Genomic DNA, 21,299 nt, shown 5'->3' on the forward strand with positions numbered 1-21,299 from the left:
ATCTAACACAATTATATCATCTTGATTAAACCTTATTTGAAATCGTATTAAAACCTTTTATTTTAATTTTTTACTTAATTTTAACCCTTAATTTTTAATTATCTTTAAACCAAAATATTTTCCATCACCAAAGTGTTTTAACATTAATTTCATAAATATTCTTTTTATAGTCCCTAGTTCCAACAATTAATCTAAAGATACTAATATTATCATAACGAATAATAATAATAATTGATAGGACAAGTATAAATTACATGTTTAACTTCAAATTTTCTGAAATGAGAAAAATAAACCTCTTTATTTTCTTTTCAAATTTACAATCATAAAATAATACATTTTCTATAAACAACAATTCTAGCAAATTCAAGAAGTTTCTCTTAATCTCTAATCCTCACCATGAGACTAAAAAGATAAACAAGCAAGGATGATTTATTTAGAATTCAGACAACAACAGGTTGCTCTCCTTCCAGCTCTGATATAAAAATTAGTAAATCTATCATTTCTAGGGACAGAGGTTGTGACTTGGGAGTTGGGTTAATAACCTGCAGAGTGTAACCAACAATAGATAAAGATATTACTAACTATGAAACCTAAATATCTTAAAGCATGCTTTTTAAACGGTCATTAATGGAACATACAGTTTTGTTGTTTTTGATATATCCTATTGCAACTTCTCCTCGCAAAAATGCCCTTTCGGATAGCTCTGAGAACGACAGCTTCTCCCCTTCTTTCATGTATAGGTTTATATCCTGTCAAGACACAGGTAAGCAGCAATCCAAAACTTATTCTTCGTATGATAAACAAAAGCTTTGGCTGCAAATTATACCAAAAAGTATTATTTCTATTAATATCTCTCATTAAGTCATTAATCTTCTTGGCCCAGTTTGAGAAGAATCCAACGCGGCAATCTGACTGCTCTAGTTCCTCTTCATGAAATGTTGAATTACCTAAAGTTGATCTTACGGAGGTTGTAATCTAGGGATAGAAAAAAGGGTTACTAAATCTAGGGGTGAACAAAACTCGATTCGACTCGAAAAAATCGAAAAAAAATTTGAATTTCGAGTTAAACGAATCTAGTTATTCGAGTTAATCGAGTTATTCGAATCAACTCGAATTTTTTTTTCAAATTTCGAGTTCGAATCGAGTTGAGTTTTCGAATTCGAATAACTCGAATAATTCGAATAATTCAAATATCAAACTATAATATTTTACATTTTTACCTCAAACTCCCAAACCTTTTTACTTTTCCCTCAAAACTTTTACTCCTTCCCACTTTCCCCCCAAAACTTTTACTCCCCTCTCCTCCTAACCCCTCAATATACCCAAAATCCATTTTCCACCAAAATTTTACTCTCCATTTATTTTTTCTCAAAATTTTATTCCCAAAAACCCTCAAAACTTTTTATTTTCCCCCAAAATTTTCTCCCTCCCACTTTTTCCCTAAAACTTTTATTCCCTTCCCATCCCACCTCCTATTTATCCCAAACCCCCCCCTCCAATTTTTTTTTAATATTTTCCCTCCAAAATTTTACTCCCCCTATTTACTTTCCCTCAAACTTTTATTCCCCAAAACTTTTTATTTTTCCCCTAAACTTTTACTTCTCACCCTTTACTCTCAAATAAAAAATTAAAATTATCCAAAAAAATCACTAAACATAAATAGTAATAATTTTATTTATATTATTAAATTAAATTTCACATTTTATATTATTTATATTATTGAATTGTTTAGTCATATTGAATATTTATATTAAAATTGAATTATTAATTATGCCATAAAATATTCGTGTTAAAATTTTATATTGGTATTAATTTCACATTTTATTTTTAAAATAACTTTTATTAAAAAATCATATTTTACATTTAACATATTTTTAATTCTAAAATACATAGTAACAAGAATCTGAAGATAATTGAAACAACTAAGCAAGCAAAGAAGCTAACCAATATATAAAAAATTAATAAATAAATTATGAAGTGATGAAAGTTAATAAAAAATTTGATTAATGTGGACAAATTGTATTACGATGGGTGACAATGGTTACAAGGACCCAAAATTATTTTTTTAAATTTAACTCGAACAAATATATTCGATTCGATTCGATTCGAATTTCATCTCACTCGACTCGATTCGAGAAAACTTCAAATAAAGTTAGGATGATAAAATGAGATTCGAAAACTCGATTAACTCGAAAATTTTCGATTCGATTCGATTCGATCGAATGCTCACCCCTAACTAAATCCACTGAATGCCGTCTCTTAAAGGTACCTACATGAACCGATTGCACTAAACCCTGAGTTACTGAACGACCTATATTTTATTCCACACTCGCATAACATATTGAGATGAAATGCTTGGTTTTACGCTATAACAAAACTGATTTTTTTTATAGAAATTGACCATGGCTAACCTCAAACACCAAGTTATCCCCTTCATTTTCAGTAAGTTCAAGCATGAAATAAAAAAATCAGAGAGATTGTCTTTACCTTTACATATATTTCATCACCTTCAGCATTTAAAATGTCTTTCCACACCTCATTCAGCTCACTGTGTTCAGCAACTGTCATGCACAACACAACATACAGTTATTTCTTAAGATAACATATGCCAATAGTATAAATATAACTATTGGCAGTTATAACTTTCAAGACCTTGAGCTGTTACAAGACTCATCACTTCCTCAGCCGCAATATAAGTCACGGATGGCTTGATTCTTGTAATCTGCAGAGTTTTACGGATATATTAAATATGTAAAAAAAACCTTAGAGAATCAAAGACCACAAAGTAAGCAATTCTCAAAGTCAATAAAAGGATTACTTGTTTGCCAAATTTTGAGTCACTAATCTCTGCAACTAGATTTTGCACCTGAAGAAAAATTGATTCTCTTAATACTTGATTTTCAAATTATAATTCCAAGGAAATGCTTTAATATCGTTTTTCGCTAATGAGGTTACCAAAGATACTATTAAACTAAACTCACCGTCACTCTGAGTTTGTTGCAAATATTTTCAGCAAGAAGAAGAGAGTATGCCGATCGTTTGTCAGCCCTTGACGGATCTGAGAAGGAAAGAGTTAGCTGAAGGATTAAAATTTACCAACAGAAACATTCTCTATCAATTATCAATACCTCCAAGAAGCCATTCTTTATTGGTAATCACAACTACAGATAAAGGAATTTGATTCACTTGCTTGATAAAATTTTGTATGTTCATTATGGTTTCTTCCAAGGTATCATAGTTCATGGAGTTTCCAATCTGCAATGCATGAAAATAAGGTGACAGATTAGAAGGAAATGATAGAAGGCTTAGCATTACGTCATTCCGAGTACAAATAAAAGTACCGAGTAGTTCCACAAGATCAATGGAACAAGACCGTACCCTATGGATAACCTGGACATTTTTTAGCTTTCTTTGACCAGAAATGTAGCTTGCCTTCTTCCTTTCTTCTAATGGGACATCTGATAAGATTTCCTGTAAAGCACAGATAGCACATGAATAGTCTGAAATTAACAAATGCATATGTATTAAAGATGTTTTTCATCAAGAAGTAACATGATCGATTGGGGCTAAAAACAGCATCCGATCCAACAGGATATGAGGGCAGGGTTATGATTAAAATACTAGACTTAATAAGAATCCAAAAAGAAAATTAAAAGCATACCAACACACTTCCACGGCCGAGATAATTATCATACTCTTCAATCATTTGTACAACGTCTGGGCGCCATCCGAGCATAAGTATGTATTCTTTGGGGCCTAGACTCCTATCCGATGCCTGCTTTGAAACCAAGAGAATATACAAGGGGACTTCCAGAACATTCAACAGATGTGGTCACTTAAAACACTATCCCTTTGGAAAGCTTACCTTTGACTCCAGCTTGTTGGCTCGTTTCACAACATTCAGAAGCCGTTCTTGTCTCAATTCTAAAGCAGGAGTCGGAGTATCACTGTTGTTTTTGAGAACATTTGGACTTTGTAGTGTGTTGGTTTGATTTCCTACATCTGACAATGCAAGTTGGTGTTTTGTTGTCCTATGAATAGGTGCAATTAACAATACCTACATGGATAAAAGAGAAATATGTCGGGAAGTATACATGATATGATCAGAGAAGGAATGCATGGACTAGAAATTTCAGTTTAGTAGTTCTTTTCAAGCAAAATCATTTTCAGTAGTTGTATCACCATGAAACTATCACGGTTGCATACACAGAGATAAAAGGACAACAATTTTAAATAGTTACAGTGTAGAAGACTTCAACGATCTATTATTGGTACATTATATTTCTATTAAAATGGAACTTACATTTCAGTCCATGAAAATACTGCCAAATTTTGGATCTTAACATTGAAATGTCAAAAAATATGAATGTAAAAGTTCAAAAACTCATATTGTCTACGTACTTTGTCAGTTTGCTGAAGAATTTCATCATCCGCAGGATGGAAGTATATCTTACCACTCCGATAAAGACCGCAAACAATTGCCTGAAAAGAAATCAATATAAGAAAACAGCATGGATGTTATTCTTCGCACTGATAAGCACTAAGCTTTAGCAAAAAAGCATTACCTCTTGAAAACCACGTCTTATTTGTTGATATGTCAACCCTGTTAGTCTAGGAAAATGGCAAAGATTGAATACATTTTCTGCAATAACAAGATCCTAATTAATGTTGGAGCAGAAAACTACAACATAATGGTATGAACAAGAACTGAAATTTGAAAAATAATTTTGTACTCCCAATAAATGGACCTTAGAGTTTCTTTAACGCAACAGAGAATACTCGGTTAAGTTCTGTAGCCAAGCTAAATAGTGCTATTAAACAAGAAAGAAACTAGGAATGGTTTTGCAGACCAAAGAAGGAAAAACTATCCCCTTCTTTAACCATTATTTGGGTTCACAACCATCCCAAATTTACCAAGAGTGAATATGTCTAACTGCTGATGTCTGTGCTCTTGACAAAGAAAATGTGGCTATCAACAAGGAATCTTAATCTTTAAAGCTTTCAGATATCAGGATAATAAAAACTACTAGCGAGAATCATACTGTACTTTGATAATTAAGCAAGTGTCTGTAGATCTTTATGAGCCCCTTTTGCCGAGAACATTGAACAAATAATTTAGAAGCTACATTTTCTACAGGCTCTACTTTCAATTCAGAGATTGACTTCAAGAGCTCACAAGTGTTGGAGTTTGAAACCTGCATCAGAAATGAAAATGACGAAATTGAACTCAATTTTTCTTGGTAGTACAATATTGAGCCTATGGTTATGCAAATGCATATACCTCAACAACAGTAGGGACAGAATTCATCTTGGGAATAGGTTGAAGCGCTAGGACAGAGAGAAATGCATCAGTATCAACTTCATACCTAATCAGTTAACGAACTGCTGTCACTAAACTCCCCTAAAGAAAATTTGTCTGTATTATGGACTAATTAAAAAATGAACATGCAAAGAACTGGATAGAAAAGAGCTCAGGATAGTCTAATAGCTACTGTAGCTATTATCTTTACTCCATTCTTCAATGCAATATACAACAAAATTTCTGGCTTTCTTCATAGTTTTCCAAACCCTCAAGTCTAAGTTTAAGGGTCAATTATTGCACTGTTAAGTTTGATTTTCAAACTACTAATTATCTAGAAATATAAAACAGCTAAACTTTGCATCATAGGAGTGAGCAGGCCAGCATGAGCTCTATTATGCAAAGCAGCCATAGGCCGTGGCTTGCATAGGATGGAGTTCCCTGACTCGAAAAGGTTCAAGGAAACCAGGTTAGCTAAGGATATTCTAAATGATACAATGTAGCACTCAAAAAAGTAGAAAAATGAAACTAATATTACAAATTATTTTACACAACCTGCAGAAGAGAAAGTAAAAATAAAAGCAGTTAAAAATAATTTAATATATAGCTGACAGAAGTCTTACTGATCTCCTTTTGTGGGCAGTACGATAATGGCCCGTGCCTTATCGGCTGCTGCTCTTTCAAATGATTTTGTCAAACTAAGGCTACAACTACAAAAGTAGAAACAATGTTGAGGAAGCTTAATGATAATAGATAATTCTAACTCAACCAATTAGAATTTGTGTCTGTTTCATGAACACCAATATGGATCAGAAGCTTTTCTTGTGCACTACCATGTACTGAGTTGTACAGAATAAATTTAGATTAAGATATATAGAAGAAACAACAATGACAAAAGGAAGCCCCCACGGGCGTAAAATGGTCAATTATTTTATCTCACATTGTGCTCTTTCGGGATAATATCTTTAGTTAGATCAATAGGACAAGGTCCTCTACTAAAGTGCATCACCAACAAAGGACGCCCTATCATTAACACGATTTCTAATTTAAAACGATACTGATGAATATTTTGAAATGTTTTACACTGGTTATTGACTATGGAAGGGAAACATAGTTGGTGTTTACCCAGGCCTGAAAATAACTACGAAAGGGAAACGTAGTTGGAAATTGTAAATTAAGGGAAGGAAAGACATTGTTCTTATACCTCTTTGTAAGGATATCAATATGGTTAAAATCCTTGGCAATGTTGTCAGCCAGCTTGTCAACTTGCTTCCTTGGAAGATCTGACATAAGAAGAATTCTTTGCTTCCTATTAAAGCAAAATGCATGTCAAAGCAAATAACTACTCATAAAAAAAATAATAAATAAAGAAATAAAAAAAAATCGAAAATGGCGGTGTAATAGTTTACCTGGCTGTAGCAGTACCTAAGCGCACAGCAAATTCATGATATTTATTTATCTGCTTTAGTATGAAAGCTAGACGACCATTTATACCACAAATGATTATATGATCTGTTTCCAAAACTTGTACTTGTGCACCTTCCCTGAGTTTTTGCATGTTGTTCTGCCAACCAATATCAAAATGTTAAGGGCATCTAAGGTAGCTTGAGTAAATAATAAGGATCTTTGTAAAACTGAAAAAGGTAAAATGTGCTGTAGATTGCCATGCGTACTCTGAATTGCTCTGTCATTGTGCTTAACAACCGAGAATAAAATAATATGCCCCATATAGCAAGAATGAAGCCAATAACACGTTCAATACGCGTTCTTTGCTGTAGTTCAACATACAAATATGTTTTTCAGATGATAAAGTTCTAATTTTCAATTTTATAACCATGCAAGGAATATGAATGTGATCATATCTTAAAGAAAAAAAATGACTAGGTTCATAACACATCACACACTCTTAAATGGGTAGATGATGAACACAAGCATGCCCATGCTTCCCACAAGCAATCCTCGAGTGATTGTGTATTTCCCCTGCATTATTTAAAGCATTCATAAAAGTGCAACATATGAGGTATCATAAACAAATAAACATCGAAGATAAAAAGAATGGAAGACATGATAATGATAGAAGGAATTCTTTGCTATGTAAAGACAAATAAGATCACATGTATAACATCATATTGCTTCTCTCATTTCTCTTTAGCTGTGATCATATTATAAATTTCAGTGAAGAGACACTAAAAGGGGACAATTGTAAATTTTTGAAGAAATATAATCAAGGCATAAAAGATTTTGCAACAAAAGTTAAACATAAAAAAGCTTCACTACGTTAACATATCATTTACCATAAACTTTCCACAATCATCTATAAATTAATATTCAAATACATTACCTAAAGTTGAAGAACAGGAAACCACCAATAACAACAAATGAGCAGCATGCTACAAGGAGAACCACAAGAAACCTACAAACGTTAGAAACAAGAGAATAAATCAATTCTTAACACACAAATTCTGAACTATAAAGTCCATACACACTCAAGAAGGGAACAGAAGTTATATATATTGAAGATAACAGAGGCAACATTAACAACTTTTAACCTGCGACATTTTTATTCAGCAAAAGTAAGTTGATTGTGATCATACATAATTTACATCTTTTGGGATCTACCAAGAATTTAAACTAATTAGCAATATATTAAACAAAAGTCATATACAAGGTCTCCTGTGAAGCTCTACATGAGATTTTCTAGTTTCATCCTAGAACATCTTTTCCAAGATTTATTTCAATTACTTTGGCACTAACCAAAAACCTACTGTCAATAGGTGGAAAGGCCTAACTTGAATACAAGACCAGAGGGAAAAACCACTTAACCCCACATGGGGTAACAAACATGAATAACAGAATAAATTTGAGCTTTGATGTTAAGCATCCAATCTAATATGTAGTAGAAGAGGCCAAACGTGAATATATATATCAAATAAAAAAAAACCTAAGACACACTGAAGTAAGATAAAATCACCTAACAGTCCACAAGCCTCTTTTGGCTAGTAAAGATACACAATTTAGAATCAATATTGCCTTCTTAACGTGCTTAATTCATTACTATTCAGTTAATATTAGTTTCTTAGTAAATTTATTACATAAAAGCAAACATCAGAATAAAAGCTTAAATTGATAGGTTGAGGTAAACTGACATTATGTCTCTTTACACTTCCCTTCGCTTGCAAGCCCAGAGTTCTGGAAATGGAAGTGGTCCAAGACGCCCTATACTTACCATTTAATAATATTAAGGTTAACATAACAAGGGTTGCCCAGGACATTAAGTTAACCTTGTTTTAATTCCATGATACCAGTAAGCCTAAAAGCTTACACTAAGAAATGGTGGCCAAACTAGCATTGTATCTCAAAAACATTTTTGATCCCTGCCAACGTTGCATGTTACCAATTTACTCTGAAAATAAGTTCATGCTTATTAAAAGAGATCACTAATCAATCTACGTAAAGCAGGTCCAAAGGAGCATCCATTTTTCTCCATAGGATGGTAACCTTCACTTACGTGGCAACATTTTTCTCCATTTGAATGTTGAATAAATACAGTAGCCGCGCAAAGTTCCATCTAATATCCTGAATCGAAGGCAAGGACAAGTCCAGGTTAAGAGGCGTTGGTTTATTCAAGGAACTAGATATGCAGGCAAGAGGTAAGCTTCTAGCTGCCAAAATCTGAAGTAGATGTGGAAATAAGTCATGGATCATCTTCACTAATCTGTTGGGGAAATCTAATTGCATTAGACTTAGTAAGAAAAATGACGACACAGTTCCAGTGGTCAGTTTAGGTCGATGACCCTGCAGCTGCAAGGATGACGTCAAGAAAATTAGGACATTAAAATCTGTAGCTTATAATCACCAACCTTATGGTTGTATCATTCAAAGAAAAGAAAAAGAATGACCACGCAGCAAGTTGCTAGAAGACAAACTAATAATAATGTAGAAACAACATCCTGTAGCAAAATAGATGTGCGATAATAAAGATGGAAAATCAGAAATACTAACGGATACTAGAGCAAGCTTCCACTACAGTGACAGCAGCCAAATGGTCCAGTAAATGGCAAGATAGCATTATTTTAAGCAGTCCAGAATATTGTAACAAATCTTCTTATGAAGAATGAAGGGCTTATACGGAAAACATATCTCCTTTTGTTTGGTTTTCTCTCATTTATATCCTCAACCCAACAATAGGTTATTCAGATTTATTTTGTCCTTTTCATTCTACTGTATGTTATAAATCCATTTGGTTCATATCCAAGATGGCACTTAATCGGGTTTCATTGTGCATTGTGAAGAGGAAGAGGTTCATATCCTGATCAATCTCAACTAAGTTGCTTCATACTCAACTAGCTCCCTTGATCAGATTTTTCTTCTTTCTTTCTCCAATTTTGTTTACTAAAGAGGAAGATCGGTTTTTTTTTTTTTTTCGGGGGGGATGGAAGAGGAAGACAATATTGAAATCAAAGCAGACTCATGTTATGGTAGCATACTATGTTACTCCATGCTTCATTTTTCTTGAAGTAACCATATTTGACACTAATGTCTTATGCATATCTAAACACAGGTATAGGAATATGACACTCCAAGGACCCTCCAAATGCAAGGAAACCTTTGAAAAATTGAACAAACCTGTGTTAGATACATACTCAATCCAACACTAACCAAATCCAAATAACATAGGTAGCATATACTGGTGGAGCACCTATTATCTTCATTTGATCTTAAAGCAATTTTTGTTCTGCTGCAGCATTCCGATTTTTATGTAAAACCTATAATCCTTTGGTCCCTGTGATTTTATCCTATCTAGAGAACAAATTTCTCTAATGCTTCCTGCTCTCTTACCTGGTCTTGCTTCTGCCGCTTCAAATTCACCCTTCACTGTTCTTGCTCCTCAATAAGTTCATCTACTGTCAGTTTTACAGCATTCCTATTGCTTCACCAATGTCTATGAGAGACTTTCCTTTCCAACCGCAACCAACTACAAATTTCCCAAATCCTTCCACTAATTGCTACTTGACTCTTTACCACTATATTTAGGCTGCAAAATTTCCTCACATCCTGGAAGGTGCCACTGTAGTATGAAGCTTACATAAAGAATCAAATTTATTTCAGCAGAGTAAGCAGATTAAACTGAATTTTTTATGCTATACCTCAGTCCAACTACTTTCATCTACAAAACAAAATAAGATGCAATATGAAAAGAAAATCAGTGAGCAACCTGATAACGCAATCCCTACTGACAGTTTAAGATCTGTTCTATTACTCTATCATAATGATACTGATTGATGTGAGTGAAACTATATCAGTCATATTACAGACACTAACATGCACACAAAAGATTAGGCAGCATGAGTATTAAGAATGACTGAATCCAGCTCCCCCTGGAAAATAAAGAAACACGAAAAAAAAAACAGCATATGCATACAACACTCATAGTAACAATTAACGTAGAAGAAATGAGTGGAAAGGGAAAGAAATACCATAACTCCAGGTCCTTTAAAAAATTATTGAATAACATATATATTTATAACATCAAGAAAGAAAATCCACGTTAACACTTTTGGAATCCAGGATATAAGGCTGACCTGAGAACTATTCTGTAGATCAATCCTAAAGAATTTGACATTTGAATTATTTGAAACACACTCCAACTTATCTGTTGCTTTTTGACTAGAAGGTTTCCATTTTCCTGGAGAAGGGAAGGTATCACATTTCTTTTGAAACATGAAAATATATTGATTTTTTTAAAGAAAACAAAAAGAAGAGGAGATTCTAACATGCTATGAAAAGAGATGAACAGGAGGGGACTCAAAAGGAATTCGAAGTGTAACAATGGTCTCGTAAAACACCAACTAGCATATTTCTTCTTCATAACCTACTGTTTTTCTGTAGCTGTTCCCAAGCCAACATGGATAACAATTGCTCATATCATAAGTTGAACCAGGCACAAAGTTAACAAGTTGATTTACCTTCATATTGTTGAGGCCAAAATAGATTGACCCATTTAACATTCTTATCAAACAAGTTTGGATTAGCTTGCACAACTACAAAATAACTAAAATGAGTAATCATGTTATGCGGACTCAATTAATCTAACTATCCCAAATTCCAAATTTACCTATTTACCTATGTGACAGAAATTTAACAGATTGATTAAAACAGTAACATCAAAAGATAAAGATTAATTATGTGTTGATAAACTGAACATAGGTATCGGTTTGACAAACTCTTAAGGCAGATGTAGGACTCACCTCCTTTGTGTATACAGTTAGGTGCATTGTTAGGTGAAGAATTGTTCCACCAATAGCTGCATGGCATTGATTTCTGGAGAAGTATCATATTGTTTGAGCCTCTTGTGCCTTGTGTTCTAAAACAAAATTCAAGAACATCATATGCTTAATCCAAACATCTTTTTTATTTTAGTCATGCAGCTGAGCTCTCCTACAATGAACTACATTAAATGAAAATGACAAGGCAACCCTTCAAGGCAAATGTTCTGTTTGAAACCACAAACCATTCTTTGGAAATAAATAATTATCTGATTGATCCGACAAAAAGACAAGTGAAGAAAATGAAATGAAAAAGCTTTCTTTTTTTTCCTTTGACCAAACAGTTTAAACTCAAATCACTAATTACAGAAGTGGCATGGATACCATAGATGCTTCAAGAACAAATCAGCATTGTAAGGATGTTTCGCATCAACAGTTCTGAGAAAGTGCAACAGTCAAAATATAGATGCTTTTTAATCCCAGTGCTGTAACAACACCTTTTTAGTACAGGTTTCAACTTCTTGAAATTAATTCCACAACCGCATTCAGAACCCCACTAAATAAGCTCCCTCTGATTTATAAATAGTCAAAAAGAAGAAATGACAGATCAGGAAGCATTCACTACTAAGATTAAGAAATAAAAATCCCTGCTCACTAGTCACCCCTCTCTTCAGCTAGTTGATTAACTATTATATGTAATACTGTAGCCATGATAGTGCATAAAATGTCAATGCTTAGGGGATTTAGCACAAAACACCCCAAGGACAAAACATAAATAATCATACAAAGAAGTTGACTTTAATCTTTGAGACCATCAACATAAAGATTTAGAGAAAAATGAATGTTTTAAACTCGTAGGATCACCAATGGATTACTACCAGAACTCCAATCACATCAGAAGCTTAAGTTCATTAATTCATGCTCAAAAAGAAAAAAAGAAAAAGAAAGATTCTTGAACATGGAAAAGTACCTTGTTGAAGAAGAAGATGTTTGAGTCAGCCTGGAAATTCTTGGGGGCAAGAAACATGGCTGAGGACTCTGTAATTGAAAAAGGGTCATCTTTTCTTTTCTCTCTTGGTGATGGAAGGAAAACAAAAAACCTTAAAAAATGAAAGGACTTTTGAAATGGGTTTGAAGAAAAAGAGAGAAAACGAGAGTTAGATGCATTTGGGTACTGTGCGTGTGGAAGGTAAGGAAATAAAGGTCAGAGTAGTAACCGGAAGAGCTAACACTGGTTGGGACATGAGACATGAGACATGGGACCTGGAAGGGAAGCAAAGTCTGAGATTGAAAATAGAAAGAAAACATGGGAGCGACCATTTAAAAATGGCATCCAAACTTTTAGCTTTTTTTTTTTTTTTTTGGGTAGTGAAGGAAGTTAAATACTTTAGCAGGTACATCATAAATCCTTGATCCAAAAATCTTTTTAATGCTGCCATACAATCTAAGCCATATTCGCTCTATCTGGAATAAACATTACCTTCCATGCTAATCTCTTGCTAATAGTTCTATGACGATTCGTGCTAGATTTCTTTTTGTCTCCTCTGTCTGATCATTAGAGATATTAATCGCAATTAAACAATCACTTTTTACCAATAATTGCTTTATGTCTCTTTTCCTAGCTATATCCAATCCGTCCATAATTGCCTATAATTCCACATCAAGTACAAAACAAACATCTATATTTCGACTGTAACCAATTGCAATTTGTATTGTAGTATATATATAATTATAATTTATAAAATCTATAGGAATATATAAATAATACATCAAAAGACTGATTGTTTTGTTTTTAAAATAGATGTCTTTGACATCCAACTATACAACTAAATGACTTTTTTTGAATGGCAGTTCCAAAAAAAGTATTTCTACATCAAAAAAGCATATTCAAAAAAATATTTGGAAAAAGAAAGGATATTGGGCGGCCTTTAAAGCTTTTTCATTAGCCAAATCTCTTAGTGGAATTCAAAAAGTTTTTTTGTACACCAAATAAATCATTTTCAAGCCTCACTATCCACTCGAAGGAAAATAAAAAAACACCATTGTTGAGCTTAAAAGCATTCGGTCATTATAAAGTAACAAGATAAATTAAGTTAGTTCCATGTAAACTTTATAGATTTATGATTGTGGGAGTTTGATTTAGTTAGTCCATGTATCAATTTGTTCATTATTGAAAATTTGATGAATTAGGTGTGAAATTGATAAAAATTAAGCATAGATTATGAAAATGACTAAATTGTAAACCTTAATTGTTAGCTTTGTACATTAAGGACCAAATTGAATAAAATATTTTTTTTAAGAAATAGTGATAAGAATATAAAATATCAAATCCCTAATGTAACGATCCGAAAATCAGTGGCGACGAAAAACGTGGTTTTAGGACCCGTTTTCACGAACTAAGCCCGTAAATACTTTTTCGGGACCCATTTTCGTGAACTAAGCCCGTAAATATTTTTATTTAATATTTACAGAGTTATGTTATAGGCGAATTGAACTTTGGATAGATAATTTTATCAATTAGTAATTAATTAAGGTATCGAGACTAATTGCTAGACATTTTTAATTGGAACTTAAAGTAGGGCTAAAGTGACAATTATATCACTATTCAATTTGAGTGGATGGTAACTTTCTAATAGTAAATAGAGAATGTGATAAAATGTAATTAAATTAATAAATAAAATGTGATAAAACTAAGTTAGTGGAACACAAAGCACACTTTCATCTTTTTAGTTTCATGCAAACTGAAACAAGAAGATGAAGAAAGGAAGTTTCAGCCTTTAGGAGTTTCAACCGTTGATCTTCAATTGGTTAGTGCAATTTAGTCATTTTCTTGTAATTTTTATATCTTAGAAATTTCAGGAGCTAAACCTAGTTGACCCGTGTGTTATTTTTCGTATCTATTAAAGTTTTAGGAGGATGTCATTATTGAAAATTTGAAGTTTTAGGTGTTAAATTGAAAAACTTTAAGCTTAGAATTGAAAAAGGACTAAGTTGTGAAGTAAATTTATAGTTTTGTTCAATAGGGACTAGAATGCATAAATTTTAAAATTGGTGGTGGAAATGAAAAATAAGAGGTCCTAAATGGACTATAGTGATAACGGATTGAAAATGAGTTCTAGATTGAAAGTTATGTTAGTCCTGATTATAGGACTAAATTGAACAAAATGCAAAAATTGTCTAAATTGCAATTGAGTGTGAAATTGCTTGTGTATTGATAAATTGTTGTATTTATTTTAATCTGTAGCTAACGTCAACCCGGATTCCCCAAAATGCAAAGGAAAAATACAAAGTCGTCGACAAATAGCTCAGAGTTTACAATTTTTATTTCTATATAATCCGAACCTTTTCAATTGTTGCGTTCATGAACTGTGTTGCATGGTAAGATCATAAGGTAAGTTAGAAATGATAAAATGAGCTAAATTGAATTGATTGTTAGCAATAAGGATCAAATTGAATAGTTCTGTAAATATTGTATATTGTTGTAAATGTGCAATTGAATCAATTTCATGATAAAGTAAGCTGTCACATATGTGAAATTGAGAAATTGAGTATAATGAATTGAAATAAGGTTGGATAGTGGATATCAAACTATAAGTTAGGAAATGTGATTTTGATCTTGTATGATTTAATCGATTCGATTGATATATGGAAAGGAAAAATGTTTATGTTGCAACTATTATAGCTCAGTTTAAGATAAGCAAATTAGATGAATAATTAGATGATGTATTAAGACTTGTAGATTAACATATTAAAATGCATTATTTGGTTTATATTATGTTCTAATATTCGAATATAGAAGTATCATTGAGTTATATGCAGTGTAAGGTTTAGTTTTTTCTGCACAAGATAGGTTTCGATCTTGTACATTCGTCGGTATCATCATCTAGCTGCGATCCCGGACTTAACAAGTTGGTGATGTCTTTTGTTAGTAAATGGCATGTACCTAAGGAGTCTTATGGTTATACAAGTTACAATTTTTGGATGATATTTTGGTATTTGAAGTATTATGTATGTATATATGTATGTTGGCTATGATATTTGCTAGTGGAGTTCTTGATATGTGGATTAGTCATGTATGGGTTATAACTTAAATGGTGGATAAGTGAGATATTATAAGTAGGACTTGATAAAATAATTAGTTGTGATGGAATGATTAGTATATTTGTGTGGAACTTGAATGTTTTAGTAAACTTGGTACGCAACTTGTAAGGTTGATTTTGAGCCATATTATGATGTTTAAATGGTTAGGTTGATTCATGTTATATTGATTGTTTTGGGGTGCCATTTGAGGGCAAATTGGTTTATTGTATGAATGTGATGAATTAGTATATGTCCTATTGGATTTATGCAGGTTTTTGAGTAGGTAAATTGTGCTAATGAATATAGATTTGGCATTGGATGTCATTGGCATGAAGTAGGCCATAAATGACACATTTTATGTTACACAGTCTAGCCACACGACTGTGTGTCACACACGGGTTAGTGACATGATCGCGTGCCACTAAATTATAGGATGAATAAGAAGCACAGGGTTCTCGTTTGTCACATGGGCTGGCTACACACCCGTGTGAATACGGTAGATTTGACCATTTAGTTTTCACACGGCCTAGCCACACGACCGTGAGACTTTTGTTGACTAATTGAATTTTTGACCTACACAGCCACAGTGAGTTACATGGTCTGGGTACATGATCGTGTGACTCCAAGTTCACACAGTCACAGCTTGTCGCATGGTCGTGTGACCCCTTTTTTACACAATTTCCCTTCTTTTTGTAAAATTTTTAAAATGATCCTTGTTTGATGCTGGGTCAATTCTAGAGCTTTAGTAAGCTCAATTTAAACCCATTTTATTTGCAAAGTGTGATTTATGTGAATATATGTAGTTATTCAATGTATAAATTAAATTTTTGAATTATGAATCACGTGTAACTATTCTCTTAATTGACGTAGAATCTTATCACTCGGCTCCAGCGATTGAACCGGGTGAGAGGTGTTACACCCAATGAATAAACGTGAAATCAGATTTTAATTTGAAGCTCTATACCGAAAGTTATGCTTGTCCTGATTTTAGGGAATAAATTGTAAAATATGTTTGGCTTTGTATTTGAATGTGATTTGGATGGAATTTGATATTGTGACATTATTGAATTATTATTCATAGCTAAATATATGTTTGGCTTTGTATTTATCCCTCAGCGTATGGTTTGTTTTCTTCGAGTATTGGTAAACCCCAAAGTTATAAAACATGATCCAACATATAGCCAAAGGTCCTTGACTCAGCAATGTTTGTATAGTTTCATTTTGTTAAATGTATGACCTGTACCTAGGTTGATTCAGTTTTGGCACAATATGTGATCATGTTTATTTGTAAAGTTAAAATTAGTATTTTGGAAATGGTCACAAGGTTGGATTATGAATTTGGGTATGCCACAAGGTTTGAAATGCATAAATTAGTTTATATGTTTATGATCTATTTGAATATGTATATATATGTCAAATGTTTTGAATGGTTGTACTATGAAATTAGCATATAGGTTGTTTGATATTGATGAATTGGTAATGTAACACCCCTAACCCGTATCCGTCGCCGGAATAGGGTTACAGAGCATTACCATAAAAACGTAACATAAAAACATACATTTCAAAACATTACAATAATCATAGTATAATCCATTCATATACATGCATATCGTCCTTTAATCGAGCCCTCGAAGTCTTAGAAATACTTTAGAAATGAATCGGGACTAAATCAGAAACATTTGAAACCTTGAGGAAAAAAGTTAGAAAATTTTAAACTACAAGGGTCACACGGCCGTGTGGCCAGGCCATGTGACTCATACGGCTGACACATACGCCCATGTCTAAGGCAATGTAACAATTGAAATAAGGACACACGGCCGTGTCCCAGCCCGTGTCTGTACCCGTGTAACTATTTGAGTTGGGTTACATGGCCAAGCCACACGCCAATGTGCCAGGCCGTGTAACAGTCGAAATGGCCTCACACGCCCGTGTGCCAAGCTGTGTGCTAGGCCAAGTAACTACCTGACTTGAAACCTTTAAAACCTATAGAGGACACACGGCTAAGACACATGCCCGTGTCTTAGGCTGTGTGGACAAGAAATTGGCCAAAATCAAGTCATTTCCTTCACCCAATTCAAGCATGTACCTACAAGCCATTTGCACCCTTGACCAAGGCATCAAGACATACCAAAACATGCATAAATGAAAAATTCAAATGATCAAATTCCATTCAACCAATATACTATATAGGCACCTCAATCACAATCAAATTAATATGCCTAAACATAAGCCTATTTGTTCACATTGTTACCATTTCAAAACATACCATACTTGACCTATACCATGCCAATATAAACTTATCATTTGAACCATTATTCACATACATCAAAAGCACATCATTGACACAAACCAACCATTTCCAAATGGTACCAAGCAACCAACATATATATACATACCAAAAATCAACATTTAACATTCAACCCACACTTTAACCATAAGTCCACCTATACATGCCATTTTAACCTTGTCCAAAACATCAAAAGCTACCGAGATATTTGTTGGATAGTGTGATAGGTCTCTGACAAGACTCTAAACCTATCGAGCTTCCAATAATCTATAAAACATAGGAAAGAAAACTACGTAAGCATATAAAAGCCTATAGATACGAGCAAGGTAACTTGAGGTTTTTGCTCTTGAAAGAAGCAGACCACTTTAGAACTCTTTTAAGTAGTAAATTGATTACGGTTTTACCAAGGCATTTTTTATAGTAAGTGTAACACCCCTAACCCACATCCTTCTCTGGAACAGGTTTCTAGAATGTTACCGGAGTTTACAGAATAATTACACATAATTCCACTATTTACTTATGATCATATCAAAGTTGTCCACTCAAGTCATCGTCATTAAATTATCTATATCTTGAGCTATGGAACTCCGAGTTAAGATTCGCTAAATTTATCTGAAACTAGACTCACATATTTGCTTGCCATATAATTTTCAAAATTTATGGTTTAGCCAATAAGTACAGTGTTTATTCTTTAAAGTCATCCATGTTCTGCTGGGTGACAGTTTCGATCCTTCTTCACTAAAAATTAATTATCTCCTCGTACGGGATTCAGATGATGTTCCCATTTGTTTTTATTGAAAATATACTCATTAAGAATTTTATACATATAAATTATAACGCATAATTATTTTTATACAAGTTTTAATGATTTTACAAAGTCAGAATAGGGGATTCCGAAATCACTCCGACCCTGTCTCAAAAAAATTTAAATATCTCATAATATGAAATTATTTTGATTTCACCGTTTCTTCTATGTAAAACTAGACTCAATAATATTTAATTTCATATTTTATTCAACCTCTAATTCGATTTATACAATTTTTAGTGAATTTTCATAGTTGGACTACTGCTGCTATCCAAAACTGTTTTAGTGAAAAATGTTGATAACTAAGTTTATAACACCTTCACTTCATTTCAATTAAACCCTATACATGCCATATAAACCTTAAGATGCACAATAAAATTTATCAAAGTAATTTGGATAGTGTGCCCTGATGTGTTGATCCGATCCACCAATTTCACATCAATCTACAAAGAACATTAAACACACAGGAGTAAGCTTATGTAAGCTTAGTAAGATTTTATATATAACTTTAACTCTTCTAAATTTCTTTATTTTCATTTGCAATTTTTTACTTTCCACATTTATCCCATATGCCTAACACACAAGTCATATTCATATCGTTCAACCATGGTCATAAGCTAGTGCATTTAACTAAAGCCTTTTTTTTTTCGAATTGATCGCATGATAACTCATTTCATAAAAAAATTGCATAATTTAAACCTTACCACTTTTTCATGAGCACTAGCATATTTTCACTTAAATACTTATCAATTCAATGCATTATATAAATAATCATATCACCATTCCGCCAATGGCTTGACACTTGGCTATGTCAAGCAACCACACTGGTTAGCGTACTTGTACATATTATATATAAATTCAACTTTGATAAACTTATTTTCTCTACATGTCACACTTGAGTTTATTACAACAACCATATCATATTTCATTTGTTTCACAAATATCTCAATTCTCATGCTTGCTATATAAACAACTTTTCACAATTTATTTCACATTTCATTATACAATTACATTATCCATTCCATAGTCATTTCATGAGTATATAACTCATATATTTCATATATTTGCAACATATTTCACATTCTATTTTCAATTCACTATTTCATATTCTTAGCCCAAAATAGACTTTATAGAACACACCGGATATACAGAACAAATACAGAGGTGCATCATTATGTACTAATCAATAAAGAGCACTAAAGTACTATACAGAGAGAACAGATGTGCTAATAATCAGAGAACACTGATGTGTTAATAATCAGAGAGCGTGCTAAGGTTCCTTAATGGCATGCCACTAATATTCTAGTAGTTCTAATCTTGTCTACTTGGGGAAATTATATTATGCACATATATCACTTTTACACTTTTTGCATAATGCTTCTATATACTTTACAATTTAATCTTTGCACCGATAATCTGTATAATTATATCTTCACTATCTTTAATACATGTAATATATTTCTAAATTCATTATTCATCCACAATTCACTAATAATCCTTATCATGTATTTCACATATCACTTTTATATATCTGTAATTTAGTCCTTAGCACAAAATTTCATGTATTAATATATTTTACTTTTAATAACATATAACACAATTCAATACTAACACATATTTCTCATTCAATTCAATTTTCTAAATTCAATTCAATAAAATTACTTACCTCAATATTTACTTAATTAAGCTCAATATCAAATAATAATCAATTTCAATTTCTTGGGTCCATTTATCACTTACTTTTCTTAATCAATTTAAGGAACAGTTACGGAATTGAGTACTTCGTTTTCACAATGCCATAGTATAACTATGGTCTTGCACATAATCACATATCACACACCAAAGCCATAGCTCAGCCATGGTCTTACACGGAAGCACATATCACACCGATGTCATAGCCCAACTATGGTCTTATACGAAAATCACATATCACATATTGCTATGGCCCAACCATGGTCTTTTCCGTCAATGCGTATGAGTCACTGAACGAAAGTACTCAATCCAATGTTCCACTAAATTAGAACTTTTATTCAAACATTCATGTTTTCACAATTATCTCATTTTAAAAACATTCATATACAATAGCATACCATAGCATTCATGAAATTTTCATAAGAATTCATTAAATTTAGCCATATGAACTTACTTGGGCCAATTAGTAGAATTTGTAAAAATTTAGGGACTAATTTGATATTTTCTCTTTTCCGCGTTTATCTTCGGATTCCCGATCTATAATATAAAATTTTCCATTCATTATCATCTAATTCAATACTAATTCACTTCGCAATTTATGCCCTTCAATTTTTGAAATTACACTTTGACCCTAAAATTTACAGTTTTTACAACTTAGTCCCTACTCAATTAACACTTTAATTGAACTAATTTTTCCTCAAATAACACTTTATCTAATCATTTTAGGCTATTATACAGCCTTTAATATTCAAAATTTCAGTACAAAACCCCAATTCCTAGCTTTTTCACAATTAGGTCCTAAAAATAATTTTCTACTAAAATCACTTAATAAAATCATAATATAATGAAATTAAAGCTTAAAATCTATGA

At 32.6% G+C, this 21,299-nt stretch overlaps 1 protein-coding gene across 1 annotated transcript; it reads right to left on the minus strand.

Annotated features, from left to right (window-relative positions):
* Nucleotides 1–206: 206 nt before the first annotated feature.
* On the minus strand, nt 207–12,927 carry LOC105776994 (putative ion channel POLLUX-like 2). The gene is made up of 24 exons (XM_052622147.1): nt 12,536–12,927; nt 11,548–11,663; nt 10,882–10,985; nt 8,808–9,100; nt 7,641–7,712; nt 7,204–7,279; nt 6,973–7,071; nt 6,709–6,863; nt 6,504–6,608; nt 5,923–6,009; nt 5,282–5,366; nt 5,048–5,195; nt 4,566–4,642; nt 4,402–4,482; nt 3,866–4,057; nt 3,662–3,775; nt 3,379–3,471; nt 3,129–3,255; nt 2,982–3,058; nt 2,819–2,866; nt 2,653–2,722; nt 2,488–2,561; nt 639–749; nt 207–542 (listed from the first exon to the last, which is right to left on the minus strand). Exons 1-24 carry the CDS (start codon nt 12,622–12,624, stop codon nt 441–443), a joined length of 2,595 nt encoding a protein of 864 aa, XP_052478107.1. The 5' UTR covers nt 12,625–12,927; the 3' UTR covers nt 207–440.
* Between the last annotated feature and the right edge of the window lie 8,372 nt (nt 12,928–21,299).

The sequence above is a fragment of the Gossypium raimondii genome, chromosome 10 (genome assembly GCF_025698545.1).
Source record: "Gossypium raimondii isolate GPD5lz chromosome 10, ASM2569854v1, whole genome shotgun sequence".
Classification (NCBI taxonomy): Eukaryota; Viridiplantae; Streptophyta; class Magnoliopsida; order Malvales; family Malvaceae; genus Gossypium; species Gossypium raimondii.